This window comes from Calidris pugnax, unplaced genomic scaffold, assembly GCF_001431845.1.
Source record: "Calidris pugnax isolate Ruff unplaced genomic scaffold, ASM143184v1 scaffold34, whole genome shotgun sequence".
Lineage (NCBI taxonomy): Eukaryota > Metazoa > Chordata > Aves > Charadriiformes > Scolopacidae > Calidris > Calidris pugnax.
This window is the reverse complement of record NW_015090771.1, coordinates 1,836,918-1,857,177: the sequence shown is the minus strand read 5'-3', so window position 1 is coordinate 1,857,177 and position 20,260 is coordinate 1,836,918. Positions and strand designations below refer to the sequence as shown.

Below are 20,260 nucleotides of genomic sequence, written 5' to 3'. Positions count from 1 at the left end.
CACAGTGTTGGAATTATTGAGCATTAAGAGTGGGACTACGATTGCTGTGTCTTGCTGTTTTCCTCTAGTGCTTTCTCAGTATGTGTATATGTGACAGAGGAAGAGCATTCTTCAGAGGCAATAGCAAAAACTGTGGGATTCATTACACTGGGGAGTTTGCTAAGCACAGCTGGGTGGAGAAGCAGCATTGATGTGTTGTAACTGTACTGAGAGAGGGGCAAGAATTCCAACAGCTGTCAAGCTTCTTGAGGCTACCCTAGGACTACAAAGGATGTACCATCCAGCTCTGCTCCTTGAACCCAACTGTGGCTGGATGTACAACCTCAGTATCTAGGTGTACTGTGTTCACTTGGGAACACAGAAAAGCTACCCAGTTGAAGAAAAGTTATATACATAACAAGTCAGTGCTTTTCAGTAACTGAAGATACTAATTAAGACAGAAGTTTCACATTTTAAGTGACCCTGGTCAAAACAACTGTTAGAGAGAATGCTGAATGCAAACAGTAATTTTATTAAAAGAAATTTCCTCTCACCACTAACAACTGCCTTACCCCAAGACACTGCTGTACAACTGAGACAATTACATCTTGTCCATTTGTCATTGGAAAGATATCCCTAGAGCATTCTGAAAATAGCTGAGGTAGCTGCATTTCTAACTGCATTGCAGACAGAGTAAACAACAAAGTTAAATCCTGTGAATGTCATGAGAATTCAATTGTGAGCATCCAGAAGAAATATAAAGTTAATTTGTACCAGGAAAAAGAGCCCTCCAACAAAGTAGTGAAGTACCTTGTAGCTCCAGAAGTGCTGGCTGAACATTAGAGAATTCAGTAGAAAACTTGCTGTCAAGCTGTTCCAGCAAGAGCATTCTGTAACTACAAGATGGTTTCAATAGAATCTTAGCTCAACATCTTAGCAAAACTACCCCCCAGCTGGACGTAACAGATTTTAAATATTTATAGTATAACAGTTGTTCCTCTAGGCTGCACAGACTACATCAAGACGGTACAATTATGTTGTCTGCATTACATTATTACTTTAAAGAATCTGCATCTTAGAGTGTGTGTGGAAAGGTAGTCTTGTAATACCAGGGTAACTCAACAATAAAGATATTTAGTGATACCAGAGCACTCAGGTCAAAGACCTGCAGCTTCTCCCCAGCCTGAAGAATTGCTGTCCTGCTATTACTTAGCAGAGTTTTCAGGCTATTTTGTCCTGCAAAGCAGTGGATTGAATGAAGCATGTTTGAAGTAATGTCTTTGAAGCTGCTCAGCTAATAAAAGGACTCATGAACACAAGAGCCTGGACCCCATTCTCGGTGATCAAGGTACTGTATTGAACGGTACTATTTTCGCAACTCTAAGGACTTCAGTAGATAAAAAGTTTCCACCAAATGACTGCAGGTAAAATGTGTGTGTACTCTGCTGGCTGTCATGTAAAAGATGCAGCTTGTCCCCTCTCCTCATGCTGTCAGCCCTTATTCAACATTAGCTATCAAATCTTCTCTGCTTAAATATTCATGTAAATTTGCAGAAACAGCATGAAGAGTTTCCACACTCTCTTATGTGATAGTAAAGAGAAAATACTTTAAGAGATTGTTTCACAACTAATTGCAGGGTTGTGTTTTTGGCAAACATGTATACAATTTCTAAAAATTTTGCTAGAAAGTAGACTTAAGTTGGTGGGGGTTTTTGGTTTTGTTTTTTTTTTTTTTCATTATTTTTTAAGTGGACAGCAACTTCTCTAAGAATCAAAACTAGATTATATCCAAAATCCAGTCAGCACAAGTCTAGTATGTCATGTTGAAGCAAAGTTAGAGCTAGATAGGTGAAAAAATAGCCTTCCACAGTATTTTTCTTAATTAAGTTCTGCTTTTCAGGCTGATGTGCTATCTCATGTTGAAAGAAGAGTGTAGATGCTGACTAAGCTTTCCACTTGTTTAAAAGTACTGTAGTAGTATGAATTCAGTATAAGCAGTTTTCATGCTGTGATTTCAATTTATAGGCAGAAATGCATAGTATCATACATTACCTATATTAAAAACATGCAGTGTTAAATTTGGTTGTATTAGTGCAATGACAAAGAGGTATTCAAGTGGCACATGTGCAGGTTTAAGGGTGATTTTAACTGGTTGCATGCATCAACCAGTAGGGCTTGCACTAGTGCAAACAAACCTGGATATAATTGAGAATGCTACGTCTGGTTTTGGATCACAAAAATAAATGTTATTTCTGTTAAAAGCAGCCGCAACTTTTATTTTATAAGACCAAAAATGAAGCTCCCCCCACCCACCCCCCATCATACACACATATATAGAAAAGGCAAGACTGTTGTAACCATTCAAGTGAATGATATGGTGGGCAAACCTCCAGGACAGTCATCTCCTCAATACGTTACATCTCACTCACCACAGGTAACTCCACTCAAGTACTACAGTCTGGTTTGTTAAAATCTATACACACACACACACAAGCATCTGCTCGCTCGCACGCACGCACCCTCTATATGCATCATCTCAGGTCACTTTACTGCATAATTAAAATTAACAATAAAGGTAATGAAAACATCGCAATGATACTCTTACAGCAACAGAGGTCTGAGGCACTCAGGGCAGAGAAGACTTTTCTGGCAAATTTGGTATTTGGTACTACACACGAGTCCAGTTCTATGAAGTGCTGACCCCTTTCCCCCACCTAAATTCTGCAGTGCCAAGGGGAGCCGAGGGTACGCAGCACCTCACGCGCTTGGGTCTAGTGTGGCAACAAATTCACCAGGCACCTTGGAAAAGGTGTATTTTATACCCATGATTGTATGATTTTATGTCTGTATTCGTTTAGCTATTTCTTGCATTACAGTGGTGTAAGACTTAAGTCTGCAATGGGGTCTGAAACTATTTTCGTTACAATTCAGAAGAAAAAAAATTAAATTCCCTCAGCGGAGACACCAAAGATAATGGAAAGGAAGTGGGCACGGAAAAGAAAGGGTAGAGAGAAGAGAGCTTAACCAATCCTCACTCCTGAACGTGACAGTTTCCAGCTCGTTGTGACCCATTAACAGAAATGAAGGGGTATAGATACTAACATTGCCCACCCTATACCCAATCTGAGGAAAAACCATCAGTTTTCATAGCTGCCCCCCTAAAACTTTCCAAAAGCGTGAAACACTTAACTTGGGGAGGGGGGGAGAAAATGACCCGTTTAAAAATTTCCGAAAGAAAATGAACACAGCATTGAAGGTGTTTCATTTTCTCACACTCAGACTTGTTTTGAGATATACACTCATTTCACTGTAAGCCTTGCAAATCCAATCCCCCCACAGCTACTGTGGATGTACCCTTAGAAAACGCCCCCCGTTAACAGACGCAGGGATCCCATGAAGCACGGGATCTTTTTGGTTCTCGTTTCATTCCTTTACCCAGGCAAAGCTTCACCCAGCTTTTGGAGCAGGAGACTGCCTTGCAAATAACCGCTTCACCCAGAAGCAGCTTATTCCAGGGAGCTGCATATTAAGTCAGAATTTATTCATTTTCCCTGTTAGGAAGCCCAAACTATCAATTCTCCAGGGAGAGAAACAAGTCCTGCCATTTACACAGTGTGTCACCTACAGTCGCAATCACCACAGAAGCCACCAGCAGAGAGATGGGGACAGAATTAAAGGTAAGGGCAGCCTCTTCTCGGCGCCGCGCGTGTCTTTCTCCCTTCTGCCCCCTTCTCAACCCATAAAACAAACAAGGCCCAGCCCATTAGAACAGTATCTGCAGAAGCAGGAGCAAGTCTTTGGAACTAGAAATGCTTAAAATCTCAGGTGCCACCCACATACCAAGAGTGACAGGGCACACTGAAGTGGTGAAAAAAAAAAAACCTGGAATCCCAATATATCAAAGTCCCAGTGGGGAAAGATTACCCCCACTTATCTAGCTAATATTATGGCAGCAACAGAAGCAATTGTGGGGCTAATTGGAAGAAAGGTGCTAAAGAGATAACTGAGGAAAAAAGAAAAATATAGCATGAGTGCTAGGAGGAGGAAAGCAGGAAATTCTTTAAATTCTTCTCTGCTTTTCCAGACATTGGTTCAGGTTCTTCAAGATACTCCTCTTATCTACAATCACTGAGAACAAAGTAAATGATGAACTCTCTCTATTCTGTACTTTTAAAAAACTGCATAGTACAGAGGGAAAAAAAAAAAAACCAACCCAAACATATGTATCATTCAGATCCACCTGCTCAGTCTGGGCTATCACTGGGACATGAAATGGGGACGAGTGCTATCCAGCCGCCGGGTCAAGATCTCACAGCCTGTATCGGTGACCAGAAGCGTGTGTTCAAACTGGGCAGATCTCTTTCCATCTCTTGTAACTGCAGTCCAACCATCAGGCCACGTTTCATCTTGCCAACCACCTAAAAAAAAAAAAATTATGACATTTTTGACTGTTTTTATGTAACAGATACCAGTTCCCCAATGAGAAATGAAAAATCTATCAACTATACAGAATAGAACCGGCATCCTGTTCCATCACTACTTAACAGTAAGCAAGAGTAGGGCTACAAAGATGATGAGGGGCCTGGAGCATCTCTCTTACAAAGACAGGCTGAGGAACTTGGGTCTTTTTAGTCTGGAGAAGAGAAGGCTGAGGGGGGGATCTGATTAATGCTTATAAACACTTGAAGAGAGGGTGTCAAGAGGACAGGGCTGGTCTTTTTTTCAGTGGTGCCCAGTGACAGGACAAGAGAAAATGGGCACAAACTTGAATATAGGAAGTTCCACCTAAACGCAAGGAGAAACTTCTTTACTTTGAGGGTGGCAGAGCACTGGAATAAGCTGCCCAGGGAGCTGGTGGAGTCTCCTTCTCTGGAGATATTCAAAACCCATTTGGATATGTTCCTGTGCAACCTGCTCTAGAGGGACCTTCTCTGGCAGGTGGGTTGGACTAGATGATCTCCAGAGGTCCCTTCCAACCCCATGTGATTCTGTGATTTTACTCTACTGCTAAATTGCTCACCTTCACAGATCATTGGTTCAATTGTAAATACATGACCAGGCTTCATAACTCCAACTGCCTTATTTTCTGCAATGAAATAAACACTCAAGTTAGAAAAAGTGATCCCATCTTAGTAAATGAATGAATCCTTGTCCTAGAAGAACACAGTAGGAATACCATAAAGTCAGAAAAGCCTTTCAGAGATGACCTGTTCATTTGTCCATTTTTAATTCTACATTAAGATTTCCCTTAGTTCTTTTCTTCTCTGCCTCCAATACTGCAATATTTACTCAAGGAGCTTGAAATTAGTCGCCATCTTTCTCTCCAGCAACTGGAGTTCAACTCCAGCTCTACAAAAACACTGACCAAATGTAACACAGAAATTTCTGCAGACTTCTATGATGTAGAACATCATTAGAAAAAGATCAATGAAAATAAAAAGCCCTTAAGATACTCAGGGAAGGCTTGAAATCTCTTAATTTGTTTCCACTGAACTGCTGGCTCCTATAAATTGTCAAAATATGATAGTGAGCCCTTAAGATACTCAGGGAAGGCTTGAAACCTCTAATTTGTTTCCACTGAACTGCTGGCTCCCATAAATTGTCAAAATAAGCTAGTAGTTAAGTAATCCCATGATTTTATTTCTGAAAGACACATTGCCCCCCTCATTACTTTAGATAACGGGGCCATAGGAGCGTCAGGGTGCTAATGCTGTATTTTTTTAGCTAACATAAAAAGGCAGAAAATTTCAAGGCACCCAGGACAATAATATTGGAACTTTTTGATGCTATATACACCAAAAATGTTTATATGGAGGCATATGAATTGATGCACAGCACGGCTCCAGGACTGTAGTTCGACTGAAGAAAGGCTTCAGCCCTTTTCCTCCACCCTTTTTTTCACTGTTGATGGCCACACAGCTTAGACGTGACTCAGCCCAGCACATGAGAGCTGGGACAAACTCAGTACTGCACAGGAACTGTTAGCTCCCACCTACTTTGCTGCTGTAGACAACTTGCATCAATTCTTACAGAGTCCCCATCCCCTGGTCTACTTTTAATTATGTACATTTATTAAATTGTCTAAATCACCTGGATGCTTTAAAAATCTTAGACATCAAGGTGACACAACAGCAGTCAGAACATTCTTCTACTTGAAAGGTCTCCACCATCTGCTGCTATTTCTTGCTCTCAACACATCTAAGTTTCTGGTCTTCTTGCACCTGAACAAATTCTGTCCTTTATTCCCTGTAGTTTTCATGATTTTGCTAAATAATTTAAAGGCTTATAAAATGAGCTTTCTGCTTTTAAAAATTCCTTCAGAGTAAGCCAGAAATAAGCAGCAGCCTTCGTTTTTTTTTCCTCCAAGAGGCTTTAAGTCCCTCAGGTCTTTCCACTTTGCTTTTGCTGCAAATCTGTACTTAAAAATACCAGAAAAAAACCCCCTTCATTTTTGGGCACAGACATTTTGGCTCAATTAAAAGAAAAGAAAGAAAAAAAAATGTTCCTAACAGCCAGGAAAGAGAGAAATCTCCTTTTTCTTGGATTGCACTTTAATTGGTATAAAGTGCCCTCCACCTCCAAAGAATCCAGATTTTCTTCATTTTACATAACAAAAAGTAAATACCAGGAACTGATAATCTTCTACCCTATGATTAATAGATTTTCTCTGTTCTCTGAAAAAATAACTTAGCAAAATGACAACATGAAAAGTCAGGGATTGGTAGATTATAATCTATAACCTGAGTTAAAGCTCATTAGGAGATAGGAAGAAGGAGGCATCTGTCAGGTCTAAGGAAATATATGTCCTATCAGAAGCTTTGCAGCCAAAGTCGGTGTGAACTGTTTATCACTGATATTCATGATATTTATTCTACCCTTAGCTGTCCACTGGCACTTCATCTTCTCTCCTTTACCTCTATGGATCCTGTTTCTTAGTCCTGCTGGCAAAAACTGTCACTAGGACGTTGCCATTTCCAAAAACTAAAGCTAAGAATCTGCTGGGTTAAAGGTCGTTCCTCATCTGCCACACATGACAAAGAAGTTTAGAGGAGCACCAAATCACAACACTCAAATGAAGTGAAACATAACAGGATCCAGATTCAGCTACAACACCCATCTATACCATTCAATAAGATCTGGAAATGGCAGTAAGTTTTTTATTAGACCTTCTAAGGATAGAAACACTAGCCCATTCATGTCAGACCAGGACGTCTAAGGGATTAGTTGGGAATTCATACAAAAACATTGAGCACTTCACCCAGTACAGATGAGAGCTAACACTAAGCATTAGCGTAGGCGCAGACTGTCTCAGTATATAATATATTCACCTTATTTAGGTTCATAAAACATGCTACGGTCCAGAGTTTAGAAAAAAAATTATTTCACAAGTGTAAAAATGCTAACATGAAGGCTGTCAGGCAACATCCTACTTTATTAAAATATAAGCAAGAAGCAAATTGAGTGCATTCATTGCAGACCACAGGACAACCCAAACGGAATAAATACTCACTGGCATAATGTGGCACATTAGGGGCTGTGTGGAAAAGTTTATGGATTCCATGCCCACAGTAGCTCCGAACCACTGAAAATCCATTTGCTTGAGCATGTTTCTGAATAATGTTTCCCAGTTCTCTGTACCGAACACCAGGTTTTACTGCAAAATTCAAGAGATACAGATGGAAATTTATAAAGCTTTCTTTCCACATAACTAACCATCAAACACCATTCAGGCTAATATCTTTGTAGTGCTCATGGCTTTTATGGCCATCTCTTCTAGTGTGCAACTTCCTATGATCAATTAATCCACCAAGGATGTAAGTGAGTGCAATAACATGAGAGAGAGAGAAAAGTTTCATATGAAAGAGAAAATGAGAGAGAAAGAAGAAAAATCGTTCTTTACAAGAACACTGTCTTCCTTTCATGGATGTAAGTGCTCATATTAAAAGGACGTTGAAGTTTGAAATTAAAGACAAGAAAAGACTTTCAAAGTATGTGGTAACTCCTCATACCCAGAGTTGCAGTGCTTCTTTCAATGAATGTATGAACTATATTTTAATATACAGTTACCTCTCTACTACGTGAAAAGTGCACACAAATAGAGGAAAAATGATTATACATGAAGGACAAAGAAGCAGGGGAGAGAGACAAAATGGGTATCTCTACTCTTAGACAAGATTTTTAGTGGCAAGACTACAGCAAATAAGAATGTTCATATGCTGGACTAACTTTTTTGACAATCCTTTTACAAAACTTTAAAGAGTTTGAAACAGATGAAAATGGAGTGAAAAATTCACCGTCAGCACTTGGACAAGGGAGTATAATACCATAAAAGCAACAATGTCTCATCTACTAGCTAATGAAGATGCATACCAAAAACAACCTTCAGCCACTAAAAAGAATGCAAATGTTATTTCAAGATCATTCATGACTCCCTGAATATATGCTATTCCTTCAGGAGTCAGATGTGACGTGGTTATGTGGAGCCATCTTAAGCAGAGTTCATGGATACAGCTAAAACTTTACATGAAGCAAGCCATTTAGTTCAATTCTCTGCTAATGTAAACAACTACAACTTAATTCAGTAAGATGAATTTATAGAAAATAACAAGATAATTAGATTACTGGAACGTGCATGCTTTTCCCAAAATACAAAAAAAGAAAAGAAAAAGACATGGTGGGGAAGAGAAGAAAAGTTAATCTGTGTTTTGTGCTAAATAGTTGTAAAGTACTACCATCTCCTTGGGGCCTGACAATACCAAGCAACTCATCTCCATGCAGCAAGGAGCCCTCTGCTTCCTTCTCTCACACAACTCTACTAGTTAGAGCTCTGCTGGTCCAATGCCAAGAAATTAAAATGATTTAAACAGGGGAGAGGTGACCCTTTTTAGCAGCTAAGACATTTGCTCCCAGAATTCCTACTAGCAGGGAATAAAACCCATTAAAACCTGTTAGAACATCTAAAAAGTTGGTAAAGAAAACTCAAAACTTTAAAGAGTTTGAAACAGATGAAAATGGAGTGAAAAATTCACCGTCAGCACTTGGACAAGGGAGTATAATACCATAAAAACAAAAATGTCTCAGCCAACTCCCAGAATGCCTACTAGCAGGGAGTAAAACCCATTAAAACCTGTTAAAGCATCTAAAAAGTTGGTAAAGAAAACTTACACTGAGAATGTAAATCTCATTAGAATGAACACAAAGGTGAATTTCAGTCATAGTTTATACATCAAAGTCAGGATATGAAAGTTAAGAGACAACATACATAACATTTGCTATAAAAATAAAGTACAGGAGCAAAGATAAACACTATTCTGATTTAGCTCTGAAAATCAAAGTGGTCATTTCAGAATAGCAATCCCACATAAATTGGTAATGTATATTCTTCACAGCTTAACTCTGCAGCATTTTCTTGATCAACACAATGGTTAAGCAAGACATTGCTCATAAGGATTTTTGTTTTTTCAGCTTGGCTAGATATCTCCAAATTATGAATCAAAGTAAGTTTTTTTTTAAAAAAACTTTTTATTAAATCCAAGTTTAAACCCTTTATATATAGCACCTTAAACTTCAGTCCTTAGAGTCCCCGAAGTGGGTAAATTTTATTGGGGATTCTAAGAAGCTGCAGAATATAAAAGATACAGACAATACAAATATTTCCAGGGCCTTGGGAAATTTTTGTTTTGGTTTCTCTGTTTGTCTAAGAGAACTCAGTATATTCCTTTGTGAATGAAGCGGAACATGACATTCTCTAGCTCTCTATCTCATGCTATGTTTCAATGAAGCTGTCCTGAGTTACACCTAAGCAAAATAATTAAAGTTCTGTGGGTACCGAGGGATATGGATCTGACTTCTCTGGAACACTCCCACAGTTGAAAAACAAGAGCTCATTATTAGCTTTATGAAATAACCATCAGGTACGGCAGAGGTAAAGAGATATGTTTAAGTGTTCAAACAGTGTTTTGCCCTACCAGCTCATTGTGCAACACCATGCAAATTATAAAAGTAGGAAGACATACTTTGGTTTTCCAAAATGCACTTGGTTCTTCACATTCTTTAAACTACTCAGATCAAGGATTCATCTAACTAATGTCTGAAAAGGCTGTTTCCATGTAAATATGTGGATCAGCTCAGCATCAACTACATTTTCCTTGTCAACCCATAGTTCAAACAAAAGTTGCAACCACCGCCCACAGAACTGTGCCATTTGAAGAACCACTGTTATATACAATATATACATCATCCATTGGTGACACACACTAACATTATCTGTGTTCTGCATCAGAAGTCACTCTGGGGTAATAGCAAATACAAGCGCTCAAGTTGGAGAACCAAAACCATAATGCTTTAGGCCCCAGCCACAGGTTTTACCTGCATCGATGGCTTGCATTAGGCACTCGTAAGTTGTTTGGACAAGCCTCCTTGCACCCTCGTCAACTTCTCCAACATAAAATGTCTCGTTCAGATCTCCATGGTAGCCATTACGATAGACGGTAATATCCACTGCAAAAAATGCCAGACATATTGTAAGATTAGCACGGTATTTCTCACTTCTTGTCTCTTCATTTGTGAAAGGACAACAAATACATGTGATAATGTAGTATTGTAATCGTGACGTTATTACTTTGGAAGAATCCCAGACGTAGACCTTTCCAGCAGAATCAGTTCTCTTATGCTTCTCCTATAGATTCTATAGAATTAATTAATATAGTGTTTCACAGGTCAACAGTTTGATTTAATGAAAAAAAAAAAAAGATTGGTTTTCTAGGTAACTATAAAAACAGGAAAATGAAGCTCCATGCTCCATGGTGATTTACCTGGTTAAAATATTTTTTTAAAATTAATTCCAGCACTAATAGGGGGGAAATTAAATTTAAAAAGGTATGTAATCATGTTTTAACCCATATTTTAACTTCAGTAATTTCTATACATGGTTAGAATACTAAGTCACACAGTAATGCCAGAACACCCATTGCTTCCAGCCCAAAAGATAAAATTGAACATTAAATACACAGCAACTTTCCAACAGTATTCCTGACTAAGATAAATACACCAAATGACTTAAAACTTTTTCTTTTTTCTTTCAAATGAAAGAATTTAAACATTCAGTATCAGGCAAACAGCAAGAATGAGAAGCCATGCGTAAACTGCTAAGGGTTAGAAGAACATCTAAGAGATTAGAATTATGTTGCACCAAAACTCTTAACTTGTTTGCTCTGTGCATAAAGTTGTTTGTTAATTAAAAGTGATACAACTCATTCTTGAAAAATAGCACCAGAAGGAGTTTCAATGAGAAAAAAATAAAATCCTTTTTTTTTTTTAGTTTAACTCATTCCAAAATGAGATATGTATTTTTGGATTAAGAACATGCATAGAAGATGCTTGTTGCAAATAATCATTTTCCAAAATGTGGGAACAGGCCTACCATCTTAGACATAGCTGTCATCTATTCTAGTATCCTGTCTCTCATAGCAGACAAGTAAAAAATTAAAATCTGCCATCATATAGTCAATATATGTAGTAAACACATGCAAAATACTCTAGATTTGCATATCAAGGTGACTTCTTGTGGTAAAATGGGTACTTCTGCGTTTAACAGACTTTGTCAGTAGTCTGGTGGGTCTAATAGCTGCTAGAGTACCAAAACCACTAAAATAGTTATTGAACTGCTATTCATGAAGAAATCCACACACAGACGCCCTCACACGTAAATATACATGATGGGAACCATACTGAGCAATAATACTTTAGGACTATGGTACATGAGCCACTTTCTTGACAGGAAAACGTGGGGAAAAAACCACTGGTGTCAACAGTAAACTTGTACTGCTGGCAAACATTTAAGAATTAAATTAACATTGCATGAAAACAATCCTGGCTGTTGTGGATGCAGGCGTGTGCGGGGTTACACTATGCTCACTGCTCATTGCAGGGGGCTACTGGAATATTCTGACCAGTGTACAGATTTAGTAACGTAACAACGGGACTGTATAGAAACCAGCACCCTGGTAACTCACCCAAATAAGCTTCTTGTGACCTGTGTATCAGAGCTCCTTAGCAGCATCCAGACTACCTGCTGCAAAGAGGCTATCTCTATAGGCCACATATCTACAAGACTTTCTCTAGATGCTGCCAGATTTGGCCAGAACATCTCACTTTGCAAAGAGATCAACTTTCTTTAAGAATCTGCTCCCAGAGAACAGTATGATAACAAAAAGCTATGATGCCCTGCTCGGAGCAAGGCATTGGACTAGACATCACCTGCCAGTACCTTCTGGATGATGTTTTCCTGTGATTCTAAAAACCTGGTTTGGACTCTTGACTTAGTCACCTTTTGCTTCTAGCAGGCTAAAAAGTTTTAAATAAAGAGGGAGATAGAAAAAGTGCTTTGGAGGGGATGTGCCTAACTCCTGCTTTGTACCTTGTTTTGTTCTTCGTTTTACAGAGGCTTTTAAGCCACAAAAGAATAAACTAGTTATTCCTCATCAAAACAAAGCAAAAGGCTTAAGGCTTGGGCAAGTGCAGTCAGGGCAAGGATGTGAATAAAGGTATGACTAAACCCTCTTATAAAAGGTATTTTCTAGCACTGAGGTACAGCCTTGGCATGCAAATAGAGGAGAAGGCACTGTGCAGATGAAGACAAACTAGTAATGTTAATCGGGCTTCTTAGCTTGGACTCCAGCAATGCCAGAAAAGCTGGCAACAATGGAGAGCTGTACAAAAACATCATCTTTGAAATTAAAAAAAGATAAAATAGCTTTGGCTAAATGGTTACACATACACTACAGCTCAGAGTTATCAGCCAGACCAAACCTGACCTGGTAATGGGCAGCAATCGTGGGGGTTGTTCTGAAAAGCCTGGTACCCACAGCACTGAGCTGTAGACTTAGTAGCTACTATTGCATGTTAATATACAGCAAATATCTGACAATCTAAAGGGATGCCAACCTGCTTCTAGAGGCAGGCCAAACCTTAGGATATGCTGGGTATTTATTTATGGATAAGAGAAATGCAAAGCAATGCAATAAACAAAGGTGCAAATGTGTGTACAAAACACGTCATAAATTTTTACTGCCAAACCAAGAAGAAATGAATGAAAAAACAAAAAACAGTCAAGTAATTTATAAAAGTATCCCTCACCACCCAAGAAGGCATAAGTAGCTTGAGTATTATGAACAAAAAGCAGCTGGTATTGTTAGGCTGGGAAATGCAAAAAAACAGGGGTAAGTTTTTAAATATGCACCTATATGATGCCTCACCATTAGGATCCGTTACAATCATCATAATTGTCATGTCCACAGCAAAATGTTAAGGGTCTAGAGCCATCTGATTAAGAATTCACACAGAACTAATCTACTTGAATAATTCAATATATATTTTATTCACTATTTATACAGTCTGGAAGCAATGGAACGTAGTCCACAAGTGGAATACTAAAGCACTGTATTAATGCACAGACCAGGGTAGAAGAATTCTAAAGCTTTTAAAGTGGACCAAACTCTTGAAATTGTTTTATTAAACTCATTAATTTGAATATGTAAAGAGCAGAGGTTAATTGGTAAATGAGACCAAAAGCCTCTTTTAAGAAGCTATTCCAATCGTGTTGCCTGCTAGTGCAACCTCACCTTACTGCATGGTTTAACTGGATAGAAGGTAGAAATATGGAAGGTTAATTTTCATAGCACTTACCATGGAAGTACAGAAGGTTATTTTTCATAGCACTTACCATTAACAATATCTCCCTCCTGCAATGGCCTCCTGTCAGGAATTCCATGACAGATCACTTCATTCACTGATGTACAACACGACTTAGGGAAATTATAATAATTCAGAGGGGAAGGATAGCAATTCCTTGCGATACAAGCCTAATTTAGAAAACAGAATTTACACTTTAGTAAGTTTTGAACAAAGAAAAAACATATGCACAACAGCTTTACAGTAGTAAGAATTACAGGTTGAAAAGCAGTGGCTCTTAAAAATAAGATTCTTCAATCACTTTTTGTCATCATGGTATCTTGTTATACTTTGCATTTCTTAACAGGAAGAAAGTAAAACTACTTTAATTTTGTTTCTACCCATGTTCAACTACCAATGCTGAAATATTCAGGGTTAAAACAATGCTTGGCAATATTTATTTGGTTAAAAAACCAGCCATTTTTGATTACTGTTTTTAAGCACTTGGTCTAAGACTTTAAATATTTTTGCAAAAGACGCAGGCTAGACAAAATAACATTTAGCCCTTTCTTTCACCCCAAGCCTTAAATTCTTAAGCTACTTCCTTTGCACTCATTCCAATAACTTTTGGGGATTTTTGAAAACCTGATACATGCATTTTATATATCCTTACATATACACAATGTGACATAGTGAGCAATTCTGGAAGAATAATACTGCGTTCACTTTTTTTATTTTTCCTTTTTTAAAACTGAGAGTACCAATTAGGCATAACAGTCAGTATCAACAATCTGCCATGCAAAAGTTTCCAAAAACTGCTGAGGAGGGATCACTCCACTTGAACTTCCAGCTGTTGATATTGGACATTATGCATAAGCAAACAATCTAGTGTTTAATGCAGCTCAGAGGAAACCCCTGGCCTCATCAAACCAGAGTACGTTCCTTACAATCTCGGCTCAACAGCTGCAAATGCAGATAAGAAGAACAGCAACCAGAAAGCTCTCAACAAACTTAACTATACCAAAATCATTGCTTTCCCCACACAAGTGCACACAAGGATCCTCAATTATCAGTTTACATGCCTTACAGAGAAGACAGCAAAGTAAAATAAAAATTGCACAATTCAAGTATGTAGGAATAGTTAAGCCAGGAAAATACTTGAACACTTATTTCAAATACTTCACTGGACTGTGGCCATAGTTTGCCTGATTGCATCAAACATCTTGTTTCAATTCTCCCTCATGCCCCTCAGTTCTGATTCCCAGTCATAAAAAATTTAAACTTTCTCCTCTGTATGTCTTAACCAACAACACAGAGCACAGAAAGACCAGGGCCTACATATGACAGTCTTGATATAATGGTATCTGTGGAGCAAAAAGGGTTTAGAAGAAATAAAATCACATGATGTTAGCCAAGAAAACAGGTGAAGCAACTTAAGAGGGAATCTGAAGCTGGAAATCATAGAGAGAGAGGCCCAGAAGTTCCTGAGTTCTGAATCTTCCACTGCACTGTAACGTATTTCTAACATCTGGACTGCCCAATAGCTTCAAACTGGGAAACAGTTCAAAGTAAAGAAAAGGAATTCACGCAACAACAAAGAAAACCACACAGCCATCATTGAAAAAACAAAGAAACAGAAGAAAGCGCTTATAAACACCAGAAGAACAATAAAATAACCTTACTAAATGGACAGCGTGATCAATTTCTTCAGTAGTTACACCTGCTTTGACCATCATGGCAGCAACATCCAATACTTCTCTAGCAAGCTGCAAAAGAATTGAAAGTACTGATTTAAAGTAAGACCAGGGACAGTCCCTAGAAGACTAACAACCCATTTTCTACAGCTACACCGAGATTGCTATGAAAGCTGGGGAGACTTGGGCTCTAAAAAGACATCAAGATGTATACCGGTTGTATTACTAAGCCACCTCTGTGACATTTAAAATACCTAATTAAGATTTGGACCACAATTTCTCTGAATGCCATAAACTTAAATCAGACTTCCTAGATACGTTTGAAAGTGTGACTTTATGCACAAGGAAGTTACTACAACCAAACAGCTCTTTTTCAAAAATTGTGAGGGACAGGGCTGTTTTGCTTTTGCTTTTTAGTTTTCACTTGGTATTAACTCTAGGAGAGCAAAAAGTTCTGTTCTCAATTATGCACTATAAAATCTATCCTTAATAGTAACGTTTCGGCCACAGATTATCTCACGAGTAACAACAAAGCCAGAAAACAGATAAAAGTCATCTTTCTTCTAGCAAAAAGTTTACTGTGAATTGGGAGTCACAAGGAGAGAAAGAGCAAGAAAATACCAAATTTCCCAAACTATTTTCCAGTGATCAAAATGGTTTGAAAGTTTGTACTCCCAAATGCTGTCACAAACTGGTAAAATCACTATACATTTTCAAAGAATAAAGGTGGTTCACAACAGAAAACAAAACCCCCTTACCCTACACACTACTCTCATGCCTTCTATATCTTCAGATGAGAGTATTTTTATTTGAGAGGTTCCTTTTAAAGCCTGTTCTGATTCAGACATTCCTGAAAAGAAAAAATGGGGAGGAGAAAAAAAAGAAAGGAAAAAAAACATGTTACACGGAGGAGCGATTGCTACACATGTCCAGTCAAGGACATTACTTAGATTACCAATGGCAATAAAAGTACATACTTTTTCACCACAGACCAAAGTAAGTTGAACCCACCAAGTCAGAGCATTATCATCATTATTCAGATTAATTTGAATTCATGAGCCTTCCATAGTATCCACATGTGCTCAGGATGCCTGTTCACTTACTGCCTAAAACCATCATCCCCCATCAGTCAAAACACAGCCTTAAAAATCAGATTTATAAGAAAATTATTTTATTCATTAAAAAGTATTTTTCTTTTCTCTTTAGCCATTTTAGAGATCATAAATAGTAAAAAATAATATTCTAAAGGAGCCATAAAGGATTATATAAGCTTGTGACTATCTCTAGTTATACTACTGCAATAATCAGCTGAGCTCAGTTTCATAGTTGAGCAACCCCCTAAAAGACAGTATTTTGTGTTGTTTAAATATTTACATTCTGTAAAGAATAACTAAAGAACAGCTGAAGATTTAAAAATAATTCTAACAGACTTTATAGCAGCTTCTTTAGGAAACAGAAAAGTACCTATACCGAGATAGAAAGGGGGAAATACTGAAACATATCAAAAGTAAGTAATTTTGAATGTATTCACTTTGTGTCCAAAAGTAGCTGGAACCCATAGCAGTTTTCTTATGGGGGTTGATAACTGCAATTCTGTTTGGTTTTGTTATTTTGTAACGCATTTGCAACAGATACACTGATGTCACTGAAAATGGCTTAGAAGAATTCACCTGTGACAGCCAACTTACTGCTGCTTGTTATGAAGTTAACCACAGGACTAGGACTTGCATGGTTTTTTTTTCCCTTTTCTTCCCTGAATGCCTTTGGACTTCCAAAAAATATTTGTAACCGTTATTTCTGAAAAATCAGTAAGTTAATTTGGGGGAAGAAGAGGTAGAGCGAGAAGAACAGATAAAAGAAGAGGTTCCCTTCTCCACACTATCTCCTTCACGCTTTATCAATTATAACAAAAATAGAAAACAGAACACTCCATAATTGTGATTTGTTTCAAGTTACCTAGTGGATGATCAGCATAATCTGGTCTCTGAATATAACTTGGCACAGGTCTTGTTGGCGTCTAAAAAGATCATATTCAAAGCTGGTTAGGTTGCAAGAACACTAATCACAGTCACAAAACAGAGATTCATGCAGTAAAATCAAATACAATGAAATATCGCTAATTCCACTTAGAAAAAGTTGTGAAGTATGCAAACACTCCAAACCAGTTCCAATTTTCATTTCTCAAAGACTCCCCTGTTACTCTTCATTGCTTTCATATTCTCCAACCTCTAATAGCCAGCTTCACAGCTCTGTAAAAATCAAACTTCTGTGTGTCAAATAAATGCAACTGGTTTTATAATACATTATCCCTGTTATATTACAGTGTTTGTTCGGCTACTTTCCAGACTGCAAACACACTGGTTCCAAATACATCCTTCCTCTCTCTGGTTATTTGTGTCAATCAGCAAGATTGTTATTTCTAATCATCACCCTAGTCATTAGCACGTTTTATTACAGTCTCATTTGCATCAATCCTACAGCAGTCAGAAGACCAAAAAAAGCAAACGTTCAGCCATAACAGTTCCAAATTACTTGGCCAGGGACATATCCAAACCACCCTTTCTCCAGTGACACTAGCAAACACAGCCAGGCTCAGGCTCTGTTAAGGCTCATCAGAGAACAGTTTAACAGACGGAGAAGACTACAGAGAGGATGCCACAAAGGCAGCATTTCTAGCACTGGCCAATTAGAGGAGACACATGTAAATAAAATGACATTATTCCTGTGAAAACTTTGGCTTATTCCATGTACAACCTTGTAGCAATTTAAAAATACAGCTATAACTGAGGTTGTCTTCCAAATCCACCTTTCACACTGAAGGTGTTACTGACCTCAGTTATTTTTCACCATTCCAGGGCTGAAGACAACTGTAACCTCTGTTCCTTCAGCAGAGCTGTTCAGCAGATTACTCACCGAGTTATTTCAAACCATTTACATAAAAAAAAACCATAAACCCATTTATTTAAACTCTGTATTAATTTACCTGAGTTTTTCTGAAACAGACTGCTCCATTATTTGCGAGGATGGTAAACAGCCAGGAAAAGACATCATCTGCACTAGCAGCTGCTTTTTACAGAATAAACAGCATAAGGTATGAGCTTAAACCTGTTACTGATCCATGTTACCTCGCAGGCACTTCCTTCATTTTAAATATGCCAAGAGATAGATCAAGTTGAATCAAAACTAACCACAAGAAGGACGCAGTCATACATGTCCTTGCCATCAGGTTCAGATTGGTTAAGAAGCTTTCCTCTCTCAACTAAAATGTGGGAGCTGATCAGGTCAGGACTGGTCCGTTAGTTGCTACAGAATGCAGGGATGCTGGAGCACACAGTGGCACCTATTGCTTACCAGTGGATAGTGCGGCCTGAGTTTACCAGTGTATCGATAGCCAGACCAGGGGTTTGTGTTAATGTCACCTTCCAGGGTCCAAGAAGAAACTTCACGCTTAGCCTTTTCATCTTCTGAAAAGATTTAAAAAAAAAAAAAAGAAAAAAATTGCAGCAGCAAAATCAGTCCTACTAACAATAAGAACTGTGGAGCCCAGAAGTGACTTAGAAGTACATTAAGTCTATATTTTACCCTTTCTAGCATTTTAGATACTGATATATGAAAGTGTAAGTAGCAGGTATCATTGTGTATTGCCCTTAAATTTTTCACATTCAAAATTCACAACCTGCCAACTCTATTCAATAGCAAACTGGGGAACGTCAGGACAGCAATACTGAATGCAGAAAGGAGAGGAAGTGTAGTAATTATTGAAGTTGCTCTTCATTTATAGTTCTAAAACGTAGCCCTGTGCTTGTTCTCATTCTTGGGGAGAAAGTATGTTTCTACAAAAACACTCATTATCCCTTCAATTAATACTCTGCACTGTGCACAATTAATACTTTTGCACTGTAGATGAATGTTTCTTTGCTGTGATTTCTCTTAGCACTCAGTGACAGAAATGACCTGGGGTGGGAAGGAGGGTCTCCAACTGCTAGTTTCAATACAGAGAGCTGCTACCCCTCCAGATCTGATGGAAAGTGAGGCTGCTGCCACTCCTGCGTTTCGGGACAGGCAGCGCACGCACCTTACAAGATGGTCCTAAACTGATGGAGGTTCCCAGCTCTCTCAGCCTGTGAAATTAATGTGTGACATGGTCTAGAGACTGCCTTTATTCACAAATAACACAATCCTAACAGGACAGACTGAAGGTGTTCACATAAAGGATTGAAGCAAGTAGATCTTGAGCATTACCAAAAAGAAAACTATTTACTCAGAAAGAGGAGGCAAGGGTTAAGAAGGAGCATGGTAGCATTAATCTTTAACTCATAACCTGATAACTTGTTTGTTTTCTCTTCTTATATCTCAGAAGAATGAAGAGATGGCAAAAGGTCTGCCATAGCAAGCCCTAACGTGAGTTCCTCAGAGTCTCTGTGGCTGACATCTGAGCCATCTGCTCGCATGACATTCAGTTTAGATGAACCACTGAGAAGTAACAGCTTAAAAATCCAAAGATTTACTGAAGCGATATTTTCGATTCCCTTGAGATGCTTCAGGAGATGGTTGCACTGAGGTCTTGAGGGCTACCAGAACCAAGCCTGCTCAGCTTGAGTTCAGCAGTTATCCAGGAAGCCAACAAGACCATGGATCTAGTGATATCATAAAAAGATGCTGTCAGATAAACAGCAGCATTAGAGGACTGCACCAGAGAATGACTAGAACTACTAATCAAGACAATTTTATACACCCATGGAGGTGCAAAGTAATAGGATACACAATGCCAGTGTGAACTACGAGACCCCTACACTGAGAAAGGCAGAAAGAGGGAAAACATTTGTAATTGTCTGTGCTACTCCAACCTATTAATCGTGCAACATTTATGATGGAAAAAGGAGTTTTACTGGGTTTTAGGAATGGAGGAGGTAAAT

General features: G+C 38.4%; 1 protein-coding gene across 1 annotated transcript; it reads right to left on the bottom strand.

The window, feature by feature from the left end:
* Window positions 1-491: 491 nt before the first annotated feature.
* On the bottom strand, window positions 492-19,785 carry LOC106887021 (methionine aminopeptidase 1-like). The gene is made up of 10 exons (XM_014940363.1): window positions 19,746-19,785; window positions 18,696-18,808; window positions 17,301-17,361; window positions 16,103-16,194; window positions 15,333-15,416; window positions 13,703-13,841; window positions 10,348-10,479; window positions 7,490-7,633; window positions 5,000-5,065; window positions 492-4,397 (listed from the first exon to the last, which is right to left on the bottom strand). The coding sequence occupies exons 1-10, from the start codon at window positions 19,783-19,785 to the stop codon at window positions 4,237-4,239; spliced, it is 1,032 nt and encodes a 343-aa protein (XP_014795849.1). The 3' UTR covers window positions 492-4,236.
* Between the last annotated feature and the right edge of the window lie 475 nt (window positions 19,786-20,260).